The sequence below is a fragment of the Aptenodytes forsteri genome, unplaced genomic scaffold (assembly GCF_000699145.1).
Source record: "Aptenodytes forsteri isolate BGI_AS27 unplaced genomic scaffold, ASM69914v1 Scaffold349, whole genome shotgun sequence".
Taxonomy (NCBI): domain Eukaryota; kingdom Metazoa; phylum Chordata; class Aves; order Sphenisciformes; family Spheniscidae; genus Aptenodytes; species Aptenodytes forsteri.
Window position 1 is genome coordinate 512,109 of NW_008794452.1, and position 21,392 is coordinate 533,500.

Sequence of the window (21,392 nt, forward strand, 5' to 3'; positions counted from 1 at the left end):
CACAGCACCCACAATGATGCGCTGTTGGATGCCTTAAGCAAGCACGTCCACTAGCAGAAAACACAACTTGAAACTATGGCCTGGAAAACTCACTGGACTTAATCCCTCTGCAGCAGCACTGGGGCTAAGCGAGGAACGGGTGCAGGGACGCTCCCTTGAAGACTCCTGAGGTACATATTCGATGACTGAACATTGCACGATACTCCTTGTTGCACATGAAGTGAGGAGACTGGAGGTACCTGAGTGTTAAATCTCACACTCCAGGCATGCGATTCTCCTACCTTTCACCTTACGCTAGCTCACAAAACTGCAGCACACGCAGCACTAAAGCTGCACTTGACACAGGAGATGCAAAGAGAAGAAAGCACAGCAGTGAAACCCCGGAGCCAAAAGATTTGTCCTGTCTTCACTCTTCCTTATCACACGTGCACATGACTCCCATTGTTCATTAAATTAAGTCTTGAGCATCTGCAGGCAGAGAAGTTGACAGATCTGCATTCATACCAGTCATATTTTATTCTCTTTCTATAGCTCTGGCCAAGAATTTCAGCAAGTTGCTCATTTCGGACATCTTGGCCTTTAGGTTCTGGCAACATGAAATGATTTTAGGGCTAATAAAGTCAATTTGGACTGATGTGATTATTTAACACTAATGAGAAAAACCCAAGCAAGCAAATACTCCACACATCAAACAAAGATAGCTAAAGCTAACCGACAGTGTTGCAAAAAACTATGGACACACTAAAGAAAAATAACACAAGAAGCTATTGCAGAAAATGTGAGGCCTTACAATGAGGTCATAGAAGAAAGGAGTCAAGCCTTCCCCACAGAGCCATGAAAGTGACAACAAACCAGAAACAGACCAGCTATTTAGAGAAATTTGAAATCACTATGTCATGGCAGCAAGGTTAAACTAGATGATCTTTAAAGGTCCCTTCCAACTCAAATCATTCTATGATTTAGTTCCTGCAACAAAATCATTACATGATACGCCACGGTACAAGATGAGCATGTGTGTATTGGCTTCTGAGAACTGCTTCAATTGTTTAAAAGCCATCATTTAAAAGCACAAATATCTTTCTTCAAAAAACAAAAAAAATAAAAAGCAAAATTGGATTTTGGTAAACAGAGCATACTGACACATCTCTAAAGACTATTTCTTGTAAGAAGACTGACAAGTCTTTAACTTGGCTCTTCAGCACAATTGAGTCTACAGCAAAACATCACTGAAATAGGTCCTCTGAATCTGAGGAATTCTACTTCACAGGGGAAAGCAGCTTTTGCCACTTCCTTTGACATACCTGTCCAATTTCTGTATCATTCATCACTTTGCCATTTTTCGTCTGACCAGTATCGTGCTCAGCCCAACATATTCACCATATATATATATATGAAAGGCCCTCCTGAAAGGCCTTAAGTGAAATATCTTTCCAATAAAAAAATACCTCAGTGTCAGTTTAATGTTATGCAAACATCTCAGTCAATTTTTCTAGCATATGATCTGTAGCCCTTACCCAGCACATTGTTCAATGTCAGTACGTGATGCAGGATTCCAGTATCAGCCTAATGTAGACAAATTAACGGCTACCGAAAGAATGTAATCCATTTTTGCAGCTAACCATAAAGACCATCAACTGAGCAAGGCACAGAACAGACTTTAAATCTAATAAAACTTAGCAGTTTCATTTGTCTTGTGTTTCGGTAACTACAATAAATTTTCTTAAGATCTGAAAATAAGATGATAAATGTTCTATTCATGACTGACTCCACAGTAACCAATTAATTTATGCAATAAACAATAACTTTGTCTTCTACAATAAAGAGTAATTATTTAAGCATCTCATTCCTTCTGTTCCAGATCTGTTTGTCAGGGACTATAAAACTCAAGAGGATGAAGAATTTAATTCTACGTGGCAGAACTGTGTACCTACCTACCTCTACCACCCTGTCAATGCTGATGACCTACTTTTTAAGCAAATGAGGCACAGATAATCATGTTGTACCTCTCCTGCCACCTTCCAAAAAACATTTGAACCTGTGGGCTGATTTGAATGAAGTGTGTCAGACAGAAGGAGGAAAGGCTCTCAGATAATACCCAAGTTGCAGCATCTCTGGAAATCTCTTCTTGGAAAGGAACCCTGCAAACCTAGAGAAGTAAAAAGCAAAAAACGAAACATTAAATCTTAGGTCTTGTTTATCAATTAAAGTCAAGATTAGTACGGTCACAGTGCTCAACTAACTGCCTAGGGCTAGGAGTCCTAACACATATTGCCTACAGTGGCAACATAAAATTCTTCAACAGCCAGGGCTCTTTCCTCACTGATGGGTAGGGTTACATCAGGAAACTATCACAAATCACTAGTCATATTTCCAAACATATCAAGCTGCCTAATAATAGATTCCATTTCCATTGCAAAAATGTGCTACATATTGCCCAATCATTAACATTAATTCCAGCTGATTTTTTTTTCAAACAGACTGACAACTAATTTAACAGCAGTTTCATATTTAAAGTACTCGGAATGTATTGTTGGCAGGAAGTGAGACTTTAAAAATATATTAATCTGAAGGCACACACACCCTGATTATATCCAGTATATCACTGCAGTTTCTTTAAGATGTGTAAAACATGGTACTACTTCTATATGCATGCAGTCAAATTTGACTACAGCTGCCATACAGCACATAAAACAGGTGCAAATCCACATCAGATACCCAGGGCTCCGATTTGGAGCTGGAGTTGCACTTATGCCTATATCGAATACTCAATATTTTTTCCACATGCATTGAATAAGCAATCCAGGAAATAAAAACCCTCACAGTAGTTACACCCAGCTGACAAATGGAGGAAAAAAATAAAGAGACAAACTAACTGCATCTTTATTTTTGTCAAGTTTTAATACAAACATACATAAGTGAATCCCAGAAAGTCAGCAAAAACTCTCTGAAGCCAAGCTGGATTTTCCTACCTTGGACCAGAAGAGGGAACATTACTTGCACTTACGTCTGCCCCAGTTAGAGGTTACATCGCTCTTGCTTAATGAGGTGTGCAAACACAGTAACTCTGTGCATAGCACTTTGACAATAAAGGTTGCTCATTACATGCCTGTTTTTTATCTTAAGGATTATTTATGAGCCAGAATCACAGCAGACATTTGAGGCACATAGTACTGCTGAGAACTACTTGGGCGTTTGCAGGCAACCATACAGGATGTAACTCAGGACTAAGAACTTGTACCTCACACAAGGCTTCCCAACATGCTCCACTAAACTTTAAACCTACAGCAAGAAGCCAAAGCGCACAGCACGTGCCACAGGTGGATAGGAGATTTCTGTGACTACTACACAAGAGCAACCAGACACATCTTTGGTGCGGGAGCAGCTACAGAAGCAAAAGCTATTGCACAGGGCACACAGGGCAGTGCAGAGCTAGCTGAGTCATGCTGCCTTCGCTATAGTGCCTGCCTGGCTCAGGGAAGACTTCAACCTCAGTGTTCCCCCCAGTCACGCCAGCCCCGGGCCTTGGGTTAAACAAAAGCAAAAGCCAACAGACACGCACAGCTAGCCTGCAACTAGAGTATCCAGGCAGTGGGTTTCAGGGCTCTCTCTTCATTGGCCTGTTTGGTGTTCAAGTGTTGCAACTCTTTCTGCCTCAGCTTCCCCCATACCTCTTCTGTTAGCCCTCCCCCATGCTTTTTCTTGCTCCCTGTTACTAACTTTTCTCCCTGCTATGTCCGTTCCAAAAATGACAGAACAAAGATGACATTACTGTCACATTTTTCCTTTTTTCATCAGGTCAGGTTGAAAGCTCTACTACTAAGCTCTCCGCAGCAGGTTCAACCTACTAAACTGTAGCTGTGCAACAAGAGATGCCCCCAGTACTGCCAGACTGCGGGTGACTTGCTTAAAAACACTCACCTGTGGGCTTCTGTGAGCACATCTCCAACTCCGATCTAAAGATTATGAACTTGCATAACCAAGTCAGCATTTCTTTTCATGGTTTCAACAATCATATTTATTCCTTGGTTTAAAAGGTTTTGGTTCAACAGTTTTATAAACAGACTTCACAAAATGTGCAATATTTATAAACATAGTTCTTAGTTGCAGTGGTAGTAAGAATCTTTACTTTCATCATAAAGTTCACTTCAGTTATGCAACACAAGGTTGGTTTTGTTCCCCCTCTTCTCCCTCCCCCAATTGGCACTTCATTGTAAATTGGAGAAACTTTAAAAAGACAAAAAGTTAATCTAAGCATGATGTTATAAGCACCTTGCCACAGTATTACATTCTAATAAGGCAAATTTTTGTTTTGTAAAGTCTGATTGTGCAACTCGGAGACCTATAAAAGGTGACAGAAATGCCAGCCTTTTCCTATAAGGAACAGGCCTTCATTTTTGCTTCGAAGTTTTCACCCCTCCACACCACCCCTGTTAAAAAAAAAGTACAGCTGATAATACAGCAGAACATACCCCTTACAGGGTGAAAAGAAATTACAGTAGACAAAGGCTGAAAACACAGTGCATAGTAGACAAAATAAGACTGTTCTTAAAAATAAAATAAAAAAGAAATAAAAGAAGAAAAAAGAAATTAACAACAAGCAACAATGGAATTTTTCTAGTGGAAGAGGATTTTTGGGCTTCATAAATAAGTGGAAAATTACTAAAATACTTTGCTATATAATATAAAAAAGCGCAAAGTGTTTTCCAGTTGTCACCTAAGCGCTAGATGCAACTTTGTAGGAGTAAGTATTTGGAGGCAGCTTTGAGCTCTGATTGGTACAGGCATTCCAGCAGGGTAACGCTGCCAACAGCAGAAGAAATCCACCCAGTAAGACACAAAAGCCACTGAAATAGAATGCAGTGTCATACTCCTGTGTCCAGTCGTAAAACCAACCTGAGGGTGAAAATAAGAGAGAAGCACATCAGTGAGGAGTTAAATGTAACACAGCACTGTAAGTTAGAGAAACATCATGGGGAGAAAAAGGGAAAAAAAAAAAAAAGAAAAAAAAAAGAAAAAAGGCCAAATCTAAAATGCAGCTTGACCACTTAGACATGAAATGTGCTTTTCATCAAAGCCAAAACCAGAGCACAACCAGCTTGGCCAGATCAAGCGAAACAGGCTTTAATTTTTGTTGAAGATTTTGATTTCATCTTTCCATTGTTATTAGGACCAACTAGAACTACTCACACGCAAATTAATTCTGTCTGGTCCTGACAAGCTCATGTTCATTTTATAGTATCTACCTTGACCTTACCTACAATTGGTGGTCCGAGGCTATTTCCAAGTCCAGCAAAGAACATCAATATCCCATACGCGTGAGTCAGTTTCTCAATTCCCACCGTCTTTGTTGTTACATACGGAAAAAAAAAAAAAAAAAAAAGAAAAAAGGCCAAATCTAAAATGCAGCTTGACCACTTAGACATGAAATGTGCTTTTCATCAAAGCCAAAACCAGAGCACAACCAGCTTGGCCAGATCAAGCGAAACAGGCTTTAATTTTTGTTGAAGATTTTGATTTCATCTTTCCATTGTTATTAGGACCAACTAGAACTACTCACACGCAAATTAATTCTGTCTGGTCCTGACAAGCTCATGTTCATTTTATAGTATCTACCTTGACCTTACCTACAATTGGTGGTCCGAGGCTATTTCCAAGTCCAGCAAAGAACATCAATATCCCATACGCGTGAGTCAGTTTCTCAATTCCCACTGTCTTTGTTGTTACATATGGAAAAATTGACCAGTTCCCAGTCAGAAAACCCAAAATCCCAGAAAGCACCGCTAACGTAAGGTAACTTTTGGCAAATGGAATTGCAAACAAGGCCACTCCTGTCATTAGTAAGGTAGTTACGTAGAGATATAAAGTGTTAACCCACTTAAAATCTGCCAGTATTCCTAAAGTAAGTTTGCCGACAGCGGTCATAATGCCTATAATGGAAATCAGGGGCATATGATAGTCATCTTCATTAATGTTTGCACTTCTTGCTACATCTTCCATGAGCAGAGAAGGAGGAAATCCACCAATATCAAAGAGCAAGATGGCAACAAAGAGAGCTGAAAATACTTTGTTCTTAAAAAGAACCACGGTTTCCTCCCAGTAGTTCAAATAGAGCTGCCACTTCTTTTTGGCGAGTTGCTTGCAGAAGTTTGTCTGTTCTACAACTTTCTTTTTATAAGTGTCTTTCTCATTTACATTTATTGAGCTTAATACATTCTTATTTAAAATGCTATCCTGTTTGTAATCAGGCATATTGTTCGCACATTTTTCATCAATGTAGCCCTTTTCAAGGATGCTTATATTTTCTTCAACAGTCTTTTCTTTTTCACGGTAAACAAAATATTGATCTGGGACTTTGTCTACACATGTTTTTTCTGGTGGAGGGGAATCGGATGACTCCAATGGTCTCATTAGGCTGCCACATGCTAATATATTTAGAGACAGTGCGCCAACTATTAGCAGACAACCATCCAGTCCATATAGATCAATAAGCTCTCTTTGCAATGCTGCATATATGAAGAGTCCAACACTTGAGCCTATAAAAGGAAAATAAGATCAGTTTAAACTGAAGAACGAAGAACATTCTTCAACACTAACAAACTCCTACATTTCAGCAGCTACAAATACACTGTCACAGGAATGGTAAGTCATTTGTGCTCCTCTCTCCCCAGTCTAATGAACTGGCAAGTTATCTTTATTGAGTATGCACAAAATAAAAAGCCTTTCAAAATATCTGAACAATTTATGATGATTAACACTAGCAGACAGTTTAGAAACAAGTAGGATCAATACTATATCTGATGAAAAACATCAAAGAAGTATTAAGCCATCCTTCTGCCATGCACTCCCATACATGTATCCCTTCAGGTACCATTTTGAGTTAGCACAGTTAGAATTTCACACACAAACATTCTCCCCTTTCTCCTCCTCGCTGCCACCTTCCTCCTCTAAGGCAGGAACAGACCAGGGGTTCACCAAGAGCCCTCCTAGAAACAGCCCTTGACTGCTTGGTGTCTAAGGAGGGGAGCTTACATGGTATGAGTTTACTCCAAAGGCATTTCTGAAGCTCTGCAGGGCCAAACATGCATTTGAGAAATTTGGCTCTTCAGAAGAAAACACTGAAGAGTAAGCAATTACTATGAACACAAGCATTTTATGCAATCCCACCAATTTAAAGAAAAAGCTCTCTGTTGAAGTGAGCATAGATCCATTGTAATCAATGGATGTCCACTCACAAATATAGAGCATTGGTTTTTCAAGTCAATTTAAAGACAAACTTTAAATTAAAATGATTTGCTGAAGACTTTCTCTAGGTTATATTAAAGTAATTTATATACTTCAGTGCTAAACACAGGAAAAAATAATTATAAAATTCAGACTTGTTTTGTCTTTCAAGTACTAAAATTAACCAGGGCTCAGTAAGATCAGGCCTTAAGGCAAACTACCTGGAATACCAACAAAAGCCACTGAAAATTATTCCAAGGAACATTTCTGCAGAAGTTACCCTTTATTCGGCTAGTGTGGATCTGGCATTAATATCTCATAACACTGACTGTACTGACAGGCCTCTCCTCATTAACAGCTACTTGAGAATTTTCCTTGTATTATCAGAGGTTCGTTTTTCTTTAGCATATGTGGACAAAAAGCTGGGATGAGCTTTTGGAAGATTTCAAAATTTAGTCTCCTTTTAGATTGGAAATGAAAGAACACTAAAAATGTAAGCCCAAACTTCAACTACTCCTTTAAAGACACAGCTAATGTGAGGTTATGGTGATCCAGCATTTATATCCTGCATCTCCAATCTCTTTCTCACCTCTGATCTTGTGTAAGAAAGAAGAGGGAGAAGGAGAGCTCTATGGAAAGTTTCCCCTCTTTTTACCCACGGCATACAGCCCAAGCTACTCAGAGTCTGCTTTCATTTTAGTGAATATCCTTTTCTCATCTATATGGATAACTCATACCATACACCTGCAAGTGTAGTTACTATTTTATCTGAAACCTGGTTTTATCTGTTCATTGCTACTGATGTTTTGACTTAAGTACTTCAGGAAGTAACTGAGAAAAAATATAATCTCCTGGGTTTTATTGCCAAGGTAATGGTAGCTGTATCAGAGTTGAAAAGTTAGAGAGAATGACAATTAAAAGTCATACCTGTTGAAATCAGACCAAGTGCAAGGCCTCTGCGTTTGTCAAAATAGTGGCAAGTGATGGTAACTGTTGCAGTATACAAAAGGCCACATCCAAGCCCTTGAGAAAAAGAGTTAGAAATAAAGCATGCAACACATTCTGGGAAATGAATGCCCCTTTTTACTCCCCAGATAATACAGTAGTGTACCCTGGACACAGAGGTACCTTTTAAGTCTGGCTCAGCACCAGCCACACCGGCCTCATACTGACAGGGCCTTTAGGCTGCCTGCACTCTCCCCCGACCATCCCTGGCTGCAGAACCTGCATGGAGGAGGCTGGGTTTAAGGAGTTCACCAGCTCAGGTTCTGTGCTACGTGGAAGGGTCACAAGGCTTCCAGGCCAGGGGCTGGCCTCAGAAAACAGCAGAGCTGTGTCCGCATGGCACTGTGCCTGGGCCAGCACACTGCTGGGTCTCTGCTGGCCAGCGAGGTGCCCGGATTCCTGACACAGTTCATTTGATAAACCACCCACAGCAGCACAGAGGGGCAGGTCACCACCTGCCAGGAGAACAGGACTTTCATGCCTTTAGCACAGTGTTTTAGGTGCAATCCAGTTATGTGGAGAACAACATTGCTCCCTAATGATCCCTAATTTATCAAATTAGAATGAGTACATGACAAAATTCCTGAAGAGATGTTATTCCTTTAAGACTGGCACTTCACGCCTGCATTAGACCTGCTTGATTCCACCCCTTAGGTAAAACCTCAGTTTCTCCATCTCTAACAATCACGTCAACAGAGGACAAACTGTTTTCAAACCCTGATGAACATATGCATTGCCTTTATCTTTCACTACATGGTAACAGTCTGCCTGTGCGACACCCCTCCCCTCCCCAAAGTAAAGTATTCCTTGATAAATCAAGTCCCAGACTACCGCTGCCTGTGTGAATCAGTTTCCTATTTCAGATTCATAAATCAAGACTCAAAATAATAAAGATTAAGTCTCTATATGAAGGAGAGGTGTTTCTTACCAACAACGATCCCATATGAAATATATAGAAAGTATATGTTCGGTGCAAAACTGCTCATCATGAGGCCCCCGGCCACCATAAAGCCGCTGAAAATTGCTACTGGTCTTGCTCCAAAAGATGATACACATATACTGCAGACAGGACCTAGAGGAAAAGCAAGAAAAACATTCCTAGTAAATACCAGCACCAGTAAGAATTTCTAAAAAATCTCAGTCTATGGAAATGTTTCCTGTGATAATTATTTAAATATATAATTATATGAAACAACAATTCAGAGCACTCATTTTTACAGGATTCTTTAAAAGAGTCAGTTATAAAAACATACAAGATCAGGCTTGCAAGATTTTTGCTCAAGGAGAAACTGACATCAAGACCACGAAATGGTACCAAGGTTGGGAGGGAGAGAGCGAGCAAAACATTCTTTAAACACAGGATGATACATACATACTTGACTGTAACGCTGTCACTGCACACCTAAGGACTTGTACAAAGGTTCTGAAAAGAATCTTCCTCTTTAGGTACCAAAAGAAGTTAAACCATCAGCCAGGCTTTAACCAAGCAGGTATTTTTTGACAGACCCCAAAAACTGTGTTTCAGAAAAGACAGTATCTGTATTCATCTTGATATAAGATGAGATTTATAAAACTGAAATGGTAAATAGTAACTTCTGATCATAATCATCGTAAGAATGCCACCTGGTGCTTACATAAAGAAAATATCTGCTGATACACCAGATAAAGACAAACAGTACTCTTTCCTAATTTTCTAGGGAATTAAATAACAGCTAGTTAGTATTCTACCAAATAACTGTTTACTACCTTTCTTGGTTTCTACTGTAAAACTATGGAAACTCAAAGGCATTTATTAAGAATGTCCAGAGCAACGTTCATGACAGTTTCTCCTTCTCTTTACCCCCCCAATATTTCTTGGTTGGTTAGTTCTTCAAAACAAGAACAAAGTACAGGCAACATTCGTACTCTGCCTCTACTCAGCCAGTTCTCCCCTCACAGAAGTTGGAGAACAAACACTTATTTTCAGTTGTATGACCTGGAATACACCTTTTAGTCTGAAGTAGTGTGCAAGCTTGGTGCCTTGCATAAATAAGCAACCAGCAAGGGCCTTGGCTTGCAAAGACAATCTCTCATCTGAAATCCTGCAGTTCCAAACATTCATACATAGACTTACATATTAGCCCCAAGATCCTAAACTCAGCAACTCTGAGATTAGAAGTTAGATATAGAGATGAATGACATTATTTCAAAACCAACAACAAAAAAAAACCCCTCACCACCTTTGTATCTCATTCGCAGCGATACAAAGCCACTCCATGGTCAATACAATCTGCAAAAGCAGTAACTTTGGAGTCTGCCATTTGTTAAGGTTGGTCCTCCCTGACTCGCACATAACTGAGATTCCCAACAGATGGGAGGTGAGCCCAGAGAGGTGATATGAGGTGAACAACAGTTGGAGCTGAGGACGATGCTTGCCTGGGTTTGCAGACAGGAGCTAGCAGCTGGGAACATACGCAAGATTTTTGTGTGGTTACCGGCCATGGGACAAGCAGTTCTGGCAGGCAGGAGCACAGACTCGTTAGCAGGTCAAACGATTCTTAAAGGCAAGGCAGGTCAGAACTTTTGCCCTATGTAAGAGCTATCTGCCTAGGGAACGTAAAGGGAAGCGAGTCTGAATTGGGGCTTATCCAGGCAAAGAATCAGAGTTAAAGAAGAATCAAGAAAAACCTTCTGGGGAAGTGGGATTTATTTGGATTTTGGAAATGATGAAAAAGGAAGGATGTAAGCGCTCGCTGCTTCTCAAGAGTCAGCACGCTGTGGGAATGAAAGCCGGCCAGAATAACTTGGGCAGAGTAACTTGCCGAGAACAAAAGCTGAGAGTGTTAGATTGTTGCTGATTCTTAGAATTAACTACTAGAATTGGCAAATTAAGATTGGTATGTTTCCTAAAACCACGGGATTTAAAAATAAACAAAGGATTGAATCTGTATTACATAAAAAATTCTTCTACACTAAAAGAACATTAGGTAGTAATAACATAATTTAATTAAGCAGAGGAATTTGCACTCTTTCTATTCTTTATTTCTCACTCACCACCTTGCTAAAACAAACGGTATTTCCTTTCCACCTGTTCTCTATATTTCAACACAGCTACTTTCAGAAGGTCCCTGTCCAGCCTGGGGTGGTGGTACTGGTAGAGACTGCACTGATCGCTACCAGAGGATCCGAGGTGAAGCTGGACCCGCTGACCCTAAGCCAGAACAAGGGGGAGACAGAGCTGAAAAACATGTCTTCATAATCTGACAAGGACATTCTCCTCTGGAACACCATCAAAAGCATCTCTGACAGGGTCCAAGGAGATGCTTCTCCAGCTTCTCCCACTTACAAAAAATAATCCCAAAGGAGAACAGAAAGTACAAAGAGACCTTTTTGCTCTGACATGGAAAACAACCTGCACAAAACTGAAGAACCTGCTCCAATAAGCTCAGTATTAATGTGTCATCTCGCACAGCAAGAGATCTGGCAGCTCAGCAATGACCCTGTTTATAAGAAGGAGTGCCAATATAAGTATTAAAATAGTTGTTATAGGTCTCCAGGACGAGAAGAAAAACAGCTCCATCTTCCTCTTCACACTGGGCTCTACTTTCACACTCCCCTCATCATACTGCTAGGAAAAAAAAAATCACAAAAGAAAATCCTCATGACAGTCAGCATCTTTGTTCTTTTCCCTGCCTTCTCGCACTCCTTCTCTTTCTCTGTTTCCCAAAGAGCTGGCATTTTTTTTCCACCAGGCACAGTACCTTTGGTTATTACCATGATATTTGCACAGGAATTCACTGTACACAAACATGTTATTCTCTACAAGTAATTCAAGCACAATGGGTTCGAGGCAGTTAATTCTGGTCAAACATCCAACTTTCCCAGAGTGGAACTGAGACTTGCTCTGTGAACTCCTGCCCTGTGGATTTTCAAAGTGGACATTCTGAAGAATGTAAGAGTCTATGTACAGCCGCATAGGAAACAGCTCTTCCGGCAGTATAAGGGTTTTCATTTAGTTGACTCTCTTTTCTGAAAGATCCTTTCACTGATAATGTATTTCTTGCCGTAATGTGAACAACATAAAAATAAAATCCCAGTGGCAATTCTCAATAGTAAGCATGAAAAATAGCTTTTAAGACAGCATTTTGTTCAGTTTGCCAAGCAACTCCAGGGGTTAGCACTGGTATTAGAATAATATTTGAAGACATTGATAAATATTTACCTCTTTTACAAATAAAACCCCTGGGGCTTTTTTTCTTCCAAATGACGTATCTTAAAACTAGACCAAACTCTTACCACAAAAAGATACCAGCTCAGTTTATAAGAATGACAGCTACCTGTAGGAAGAAAACTGTATTGTTCTGAAAGACTTAGAAGCCAGCACAGGCATAGCCACTGCTCTTCTGCACACAATCTGTCAAGGCTCGGCAGCCAGTAATACAATTATCAGGCTCTGCAGGGGAGCTGTCAAGAAGGTCTGTAGACAAAATGGCAAGAAGCAGCAGAAAGAAGATGGGCTCTCACAGTAGATCTTCATGCAGAGAGACCAAAGAGGAAGAACTTCTAGGAGGAATAATTTGTACATTGATATTTTCATTCAGACTTTTTTGAATAGAAGACTTTACCCTCAGTGAGACCTGGATGTGACAGAGTCTCCTTCCTGAGATGCAAAAACAAGCCATCTGCTGCTCACACAGGAACTTTATAACTACCGCAGTCTTCTGACCTCCTGACAAGTACAAAGTTGTTTTGGTTAATGGACATCAAGAACTAACACTCTTTTCCCTCAATCTTCTCACATGAAGAGAAAAATTCTGCAAACTAACACTCGCTTCCTCCACTCACCCATCTCAAGGGTCCTCCCTCCTTCACCTCATACACACACAAAACCTTTTGCTAAACAAACAATACTGGACAACTGAGTTCTTTTTCTTATCTTCTGCATTAATCTGACCCACCCGACTTGTTGGTATCTGTCCAAGCCTGTTGAAACTGTAGAGTAGAAGCAATGCTTGTGGACTGTACGTAAAATCCACTGGACAGAACACAAGAATATTTTTTGCATATTAAATGCATTGCAAAACCTGGTCATAATAAATATAATATTCTCCAAGTGTTTGTACTTTGGATAAGAATATAGATCAGAAAAAGCCTTTTTACACTGGACAGCAACCCATCCCAACCAGTTGGAAGGACGGCGCCTTTCTGATAGTTATTAAATGAAATGGGCTCCTCTTCAGAGGAATCTTTGGGACACCCTCTCCCCTCCCCATAAACTATGTATAGCTTCCATAGTTTAGAGTGGGGGCTATCTATGTGCGAGGTTTTTGTCCAAAAATATGTAGATGCTGCAAGGGGGTTTTTTTTAGAGTTGTACAAATATTGCTTGAAAACACAAAATTAAGCTTTTTAAACATTTAGCACTGAATGCCTCAGACCAGCAGAAACTCCCCATTAATTTATCAAGACATGCCTTTCAAGGAAGAATCTTCCCTTTGTTCTTTCTCCATTAATAAAGGGGAGTGGGAATGGGAGACATATTGCTGGTGTCTCCTGCTATGCCAAATACTGTGAAGTCAACTCTTACTATAAACAGCTGTGGTGCCAATTACAGGCGCCAAGGTCTTTGTTTTGCTTTTAACAAGTGTAACATGGATCAAATTTAATTTCAGGCTCGAAATGGATGTAAAATTAAGAACACTTGGTGCAGGAGAAACACATGATCTTCAACAACATAATAAATATCCTCCTCTGGCCTGTTTTAGTAGGGGAAACATGCTAAGCTCTTTCAATTTCTTCCTATGCAACAAGCCCTACATCATCCATGGAGCCATGTGCCACTTCCCCTATAGCCTGACCAGCATTATGATACTTAATATTGTAGCAGAAGTCTCACCACTGCCCTGTACGATAACACTGATGCTTTTCTTTCACTGTTTTAGGCACATTTCTTCCAATACACTGTAAGGTCACATCACAGAAAGTTGTAACTCAAGTCATCCTGCAAGGAAGAGATCAACCAGGTCCCTGTCCCATTCCCTTTTCCAGCTGGTGAGCTGAACAGTCCAGCTCAGGGCTGAACACTGGCCTTAGCAACACTGTCTGTGCTGTGAGCAAGAGGACAGAAATTGAACACCAGGTGGCTAGGAAATTCATCTCAATAAACAAGGTGCTGTACTGGGTTTCTATGTCTCGAGTCTAAGTTTAGCTCCCACACAAGTCAGAAGTAAACATTGTAGAAAGGATACCAATACAGCAAATGTGAAAGGACTCACCAGCATCAGCTACTTCAAAACATGTTTAAGACTACATGTACAGAGGGAAGGGGAGAAGACACACTGAACCTTTTTCTGTGCCAGCTGGCATACATATAAGGACATTTTCTTCTTTTTGGTGAAATTACAGTACTAATATAGCAAAGTCAGTGGACCTACCTTCCACTGTTACAGAGCTAGCTAATGTGATTTCCAGTGCTATCAATGAGAAAAGTCTTCCCTAAGAAAATAGACACTAACTTATTTCCTGTATGCAGCTGCAAATCTACCATAACTGCCATTCTTTTTCCAGTCTGGCATCTACAGCTTCAGAAAGGCGACGTTAAGTTGGAGAGGGCTCACAGAAGAGCCTTCACGGCTCTTCAGAAGAGCCTTCATTAAAAGAGCAGAAGTCTCTTATATCAATGGCAAAAAAAACTGTATCAAGGTACAGGCTTAAAAGAAAATTTAGAAGTAATTCGATTGCAATCTCTAGACATACACCACACTTACTCAGAGACACATGAAAATATACCACTGAAAGATAACTATTCATCAGCTGAAGACTAAAACTAAGCAACTTGTATCATAAGATTACATACTTTTAAGGAGGTAATTAACTACTGAGAAAAGCTGTCAGAGACTGAGAATGCACTAAACAAACATGTTCTAAATCAAATGAGAATTACAGTATTTTCTGCATGTAACATGGATTGCTTTAAGAGTACCAATACTTGAAAATATGTCTTCGGATAATTAGATCAGAGACTGGAAACCAAAATAAAGGAGGAGAAGGGAAAGAACAAATATGAGAAGAGTCAAGTTAGGAACAGTAAAAGGCAAGGAGACTACCAAAAGGCTTTGGGGTGAAGCTGTCCTGTTACTAGCATTCACACATGCAACATTGCTGCTGAAATGAGCTTGCTTGGGGAGACTGTTAAGTTATTAAGTTACAGATAATATCTTTTCACATACATGAAAATATGCTAATTTAAAAAAATTCAATTAGCCCGATCATCTACTTAACATAGGCTACAACACACAATGGTCCCACCTGGCCTGTAATACTGGAACCTGCAATAGCAGAAATAAGAACAGAAGCAAGTTCTCTTTTCCTATATTAATGAAAAGGGCCTAACTTTGCAACGTGTTACATTAATGGTTTTGCACTGACAACACATACGTTCTTTACACTAGTGACTGGGTCTGAAAAAGGCCTGCTATGAAAACTGCATGAAATATTGTAACTTGTCAAGAGCATTCTAGTTTTAGGTAGAGGTTATGATACTTACAGTGTCCCTCCAACAAGTTTACTTTAAGTAAAGTTATCATTACGGTCAGATCCCAGCTTGATAAGACAGTGGGATCTTCCATTTCAGGTAAAGCAGGGAACACATATTTTGTTTTCAGTCAACTCTGATAACATCAATGCAATTAAAAGGCTCTCACTGTACTTTTCTTTGAAGGCATTAAAAATAGGAATGATTATTAAGCTTCCAAATCCCAAACTGAAAGAATAAAACTACACTGACAGACAACGTTCCTCCTAACCCATCAAAATTTCAAGTAATTTAATTTTTCCATACCAGAATCAATTACGATAGTACCTTTTATTTCTGTTATTCCGTCACAGAAGTTTCTATTTGCTATAAAGCACACTACCGACAATTGCTCACAGTGGCAAGACAGAGGGTACCAAGAAATCTGGAAACTAGCCTGGTGTTGACATACAAGAAACAGAGCTGAGGCTCTTGTCAGAGGAGTGAGCCAGAGACTTCTGGTCTCCAGGGAGAGGGTTTTTCTTCACCCCTTCTCTTGCAATCCCCTTCTGCCTAGTTTTACTTCAGTAACTATCTTGTTTAGCCTTTTTCCCCCCCCACTTCATGCTCTCACTCAAGTTTGTTTAGGTCTTGATCTGTTAATAATAGGAGTTAATGCCCTGAAAACAGGAAAATAAAAAAGTAAAATGGAAGAGCAGTCTACAGCCCTTTGCCCACTTACACCCTGGGACTGAATATAGTCGTCTTGTGGTTAATGATACACCTGCCTTTGCCCATTTCTATTCTGCCTGGTGATATAAAACCCTAACACAAGTGTGACACCAGTATTTGGCCAGTTATAGCATCACACAAAGCAGTGGTCTTTATTCAGGTCTGTATCACTATTTGAATGTCAACTTTCTTTTAAGGAGAGATTTCCTCAGAATCCTGAGCTGCATTTTGTCCATTAAGCTACATAATTGCTTTTGCCCATAGCAATTTCTCTGCTGACAGGCAATTTTTTCCAGATTCAGCAAAAAGATAATAGTTCCCATGGTGAATCTTTGAAAAGCAGAAGTTAGTGATATTACCCAGTACAATACCCATGTTCGATATTAAAACAACAACAACAAAATGGACCTATGGACTTTCAAAGTGGTGTTTTATTTTCCTAAAACCCTGCTGTTACTCCCCAAGTGACAACGTCTTACTAAAGAAAACCTTCCAGTTGAGTTGTTTTATTTAATGCCACTGTTATCCATAACTTTCCAGGCTTCAAAGGGAGTTTTTTCTCAAACAAACAGTGGAAAAGAGCCCTCACTCACCCTAACTGGTGGGTTTACTTCTAGAGCTGAAAAATGAGTAACTGGTTTATTAATTGACTTTTTTTTTCTTAAAGCACTTGAACCATTTCAGACTAACAGTTTGCTCTGATTTTAAAGATACTAATGCAAATGTTAGTCTTGAAGCCTCATTAAAAAAAATCACATCAACAAAATTACAATTCAGTTTCCCAGACAGAGTTTGGTTTTTCTAGTTTATTTAAACACAGTAATTTTGAATTTTCTAAGGGTAATATATTTATTGCTCTTTTACCATTATATTGTTTTGGTTTATGTATAGTGAAATTACAAATGCAATCTTCGTACCTGTCTTGACCTAAAACAAAAATGCAGCATCCTCATTCTATCATTTGCAGCTGTCTTTAATATAATTCCAAAAGCACACACAGATGAAAGCATCTATTAGAAAGAAACATTTCGATGTAAGAGAGATACTGCATCTACACTTACTGGCAAGCAATCCGATTCCATTTGCTAGTGATCCAACCCAAGCAGTCTTGCCTTTCCCTTCTCCAAAAGCATCCAGCCATTCTAAATACAAGACTCCCACCGCCAGCGGTGATCCGTAACACAAGAACTGAGTAAAGAAGGAAACGACAACAATCACCCAGCCCCAGCCACCATCTGGTGGTTTCCGAAATACCATCTTGTCAGATGAGTGCAGATGTACAGGCAGAACCTGTGTAAACAAAAACCAAACAGAACCGAGCATTAGAAATGTGACTGGCCTAGGTTTGCTAATACAAGTGAGCTGTACAGAGAAGTACACATTTAAACAGAGGCTTATTTTAACCATCCTTCAAGAAACATGTGCAACACAGCATGCAGGCAATGAAAATGAGTTACAATTTGGTACTCCTACCTCTTCTGCATAACACAGGAACAGTACACAAAGCATTAGTAAGTCACACATATATCAGCATTATATTACAGAAAGGGGGAACATTTCATTTTCTGAGTGTGTGAAGACCTCAGGCATTAGTATCTGCCACAGTTCAACGAGAGAACCACATGGCTACCAGCTGTTAAGCCTTCAAGATATCCTGAGTGAAGCGTATAGGCTTGAAGGACAAGAAAAGCTACAAGTATAAAACAATCCAAATAAATAATTGAGGATTTAAAAAAATTCACAAGTATAAAAATACTAGTTCTTGCAGTTTAGCAAGGTATTTGCCACCAGATAGTGTACTCTGGGAGGGGCAGGCCAAGAGGAAGACTGACATTCTGGAAATAGTAACAGTTCAGTACTCTGCTCTGTCAACAAGGTGATGTGTAGAGGAGTGATGCATCCAAAAATCACTTTGTACACATTAATAAGTGAAGTGAGTTCTTAAACTGTACACAGGTGTTGGCTTGTATGCCAAGACATGACAGTATCAAACATGCACACAAAAATCTCCTATAACCTGTTACAGTGTCCGCCCTCTGCACAGTTTGCACACATCACCCTTCCCCAAACTGGTACTCACTTCTTGGACTCCATAAATACAGTTCTTAAATGTACACAGGTGTTGGCTTGTATGCCAAGACATGACAGTATCAAACATGCACACAAAAATCTCCTATAACCTGTTACAGTGTCCGCCCTCTGCACAGTTTGCACACATCACCCTTCCCCAAACTGGTACTCACTTCTTGGACTCCATAAATACCACCTTACTCCTGTGCATGGCAAGATCGATCACCTATGCATCTATGGCTTTAAATAACTGACTGTCCTCACACCTTCTCAAGACTAGTTTGTGAATGTAGGGACTGATGCCTCTAACATCTAGCAAAGAATTTAGAAGTTTCCAGGCTAAACTGCTTTGGAGTTCAGATGACTCCAATGACACGTGAGTCCCTATGCACACAACTAACCTGCCCTCCCTCTCTACAGGGAGCAATCTGCCGAAGTGACGATCACAAAACCCATGTTCTGTTCCTGGCTCTGTCACTAACCAGACGTGTTCTCAACAATTTTATTTCCTTTACCCTGTAAGACAGAAACAGATAAGATCTTACCCTGTTTTCTTCATGAAATACTCTCACTATCTTCACACTACAGCTTCTGCATTAAGACTGCTGCAGTAACAGTTCTGCTCTTGGAGGCCCCAAGAGGCAAAGCAGAAAAATAAACGTGTCTCACTGCCTGTTTGGCTTACAACCCAGAGGAGATGGAGTTCTTCAACTTTTCAGTGAAAGGAAAAAAGTTACTGCTTTACGAAAGCAATGGTGTAATCGAGTAGACAATAACAGAACTTCCATTCAAGCTCCCTGTACTCATTGATCGGGCAATTTTTTAAGAATTTGCATTGAAAACTTACAAAAAAGCTGCAGTATAAAATTTTGAAGAATAATTACTATAGAGACATGAAAAAGGCCAGTTCTAGTGTATAGACACACTTAAATGTTACTTTGATGGTAGATACTTACAGATGATGACACAAAAGTCCTTCAGCTCCCTACAAATGTGCCTTCACGTGGTGACTCTACCTGCAGAAAAAGAGCAGCAAAGCAAGTTTTCAGCCAAAGTATCACTGCAACAGTGAACACAACTCTGAAAAACTAGTGTCTTCACATTAAATTTCTTCTTTTTAGTATCTTCTCAGAGGAATTTCAGAAGTAATCAAGTTATCTCAGTGGAGAAATACTGACCCCCCCTCAATTAACTAACAGCTGACAGCAGCCTTGAGCTCCAAAATAACAAAAACATTGCCTCCTAATGTAAAATAAACTTTGACATTCTAGGTCCTTTAGGAGTGATTTACAGTTTTAACATACTGACAGTCCTTCAAGATATAGTATTTCCAGTTACAAATGTTACAAAGTTATACGTTTCAGTTATAAATGTAAGCTCTGATTTATTTCCTCAAATGTCTGGTAAGTGTCCCTTGATTACATCAGATGCAAGGCTGACAGCTGGGATAGACAGAAATGATACCATACTGTAAGGTATCAAAGCATTAAAAAGCTACTTACAGGTACTTTCCTACAACAATAACCTTTATACAAAAGGGGATCCCCATATTTCTACACAAAAATAGTTAAACTATATGTATGCAGTCACCAGAAGAGCTGACACAGGCATCTCTCCGTGCATTAAATAAGCATCGCTTGGCTTGTTTTGTCCCTGACTGGAGTAAAAATGGTGGAAATAAGTAACAGCTTCAAGAAAAGACACTTCCACTGAGACAAAGTAAGGAAGTTTTCAGAAACCCGCTAAAATAATGGAAATAGGCAGTGAATAATCCCAACTCATATCTATTTAAAAAGTAATCTTTAGAAAACAAGCACATTTTAGCTGTTATGTTGATTTCCACTATATTGACGCCCTAAAATTTGGCACAGAGACACCTCTGAGTTCAGTTCTGCTGTTCTAAACTTTTGATGGGGAGGAAGGGAGGGCAGGGCAGGAGAGGAAAAAAGTTTTCGTAGTCTTAGGTCACGTAGTCTTTTATAATAGAAAGACTAAAAAAACCTCTGGATCAGTTCCTCATCTGCTGCAAGTCTGCACAGCTTTACTGACTTTAACCAACCACTCCCAACTTACAGCAGCAGAAGAGCTGACCTCCTACATCCTGACGCCTCCTATTTTGCATCACAGATCTCTTTTGCACCTTTTAGCTAAATAACAGGATTTTAGGTAGCAAAACCATCTCTATTTTCTAAACACTTCAAGCTACTTACAGTCTACAATTGTCAAGCAAAAAGTGAAAACCACCATCAGTTTTCCCCCCAGAAATCATCCTCAAAGTGAAAACAGATCTGCGAAGTCCCAGAGTTTGTTTTTAAGAGCCAACGTGACCTGGCTTTTCCTTCTTTCTTGCAGGTTGCTCCTTCACCTTACACCGCTGTGTGCCTACTACCCAAAATAAGGCGTATTTTCTAACTTTCCTGAAGGCACGAAGTCCTCCTGAAGAGAGCATGCAAGCTGAGAGTCCTGTGTGAGGAGCCCGTTCCCTAGAGCCCTCTGCCACGATACATGGTTAAAGATCTCCCAGTCAACCAAACTCCTGCTGGGACCGTGGATATCAAGACACCTTTTATTGGTACGTTATTTAATGCTTTCCTGAAAATGACAAGTTGTAGCATAAAAGGCTAGTAGCACGGATAAGAGCCGACAGTAGGAACTAAACCTTTGCTACTCCCAACACTGCCTGCATGGGCATTGAATCTGTGCATCGACTTGGGAGGGATCCAAAGTGCCTTTTACTATTTTCTGTCTGTGTGGAAGGAGGACACAGACTGTACAGATACACGTGATCATCAAAAATAAAGAAGCAGAAACACACACAGAAAAGAGCACTTAACAGTTTTGTTTTCTCTTGGAACCAGCCAGGAAGACTTGT

General features: G+C 39.9%; 1 protein-coding gene across 1 annotated transcript; it reads right to left on the minus strand.

Moving 5' to 3' along the window:
• Positions 1–4,107: 4,107 nt before the first annotated feature.
• Positions 4,108–19,540, minus strand: SLC16A9 (solute carrier family 16 member 9). The gene is made up of 7 exons (XM_009290502.2): positions 19,477–19,540; positions 18,922–19,036; positions 17,512–17,740; positions 9,155–9,298; positions 8,149–8,244; positions 5,625–6,533; positions 4,108–4,893 (listed from the first exon to the last, which is right to left on the minus strand). Exons 3-7 carry the CDS (start codon positions 17,705–17,707, stop codon positions 4,715–4,717), a joined length of 1,524 nt encoding a protein of 507 aa, XP_009288777.1. The 5' UTR covers positions 17,708–17,740; positions 18,922–19,036; positions 19,477–19,540; the 3' UTR covers positions 4,108–4,714.
• Between the last annotated feature and the right edge of the window lie 1,852 nt (positions 19,541–21,392).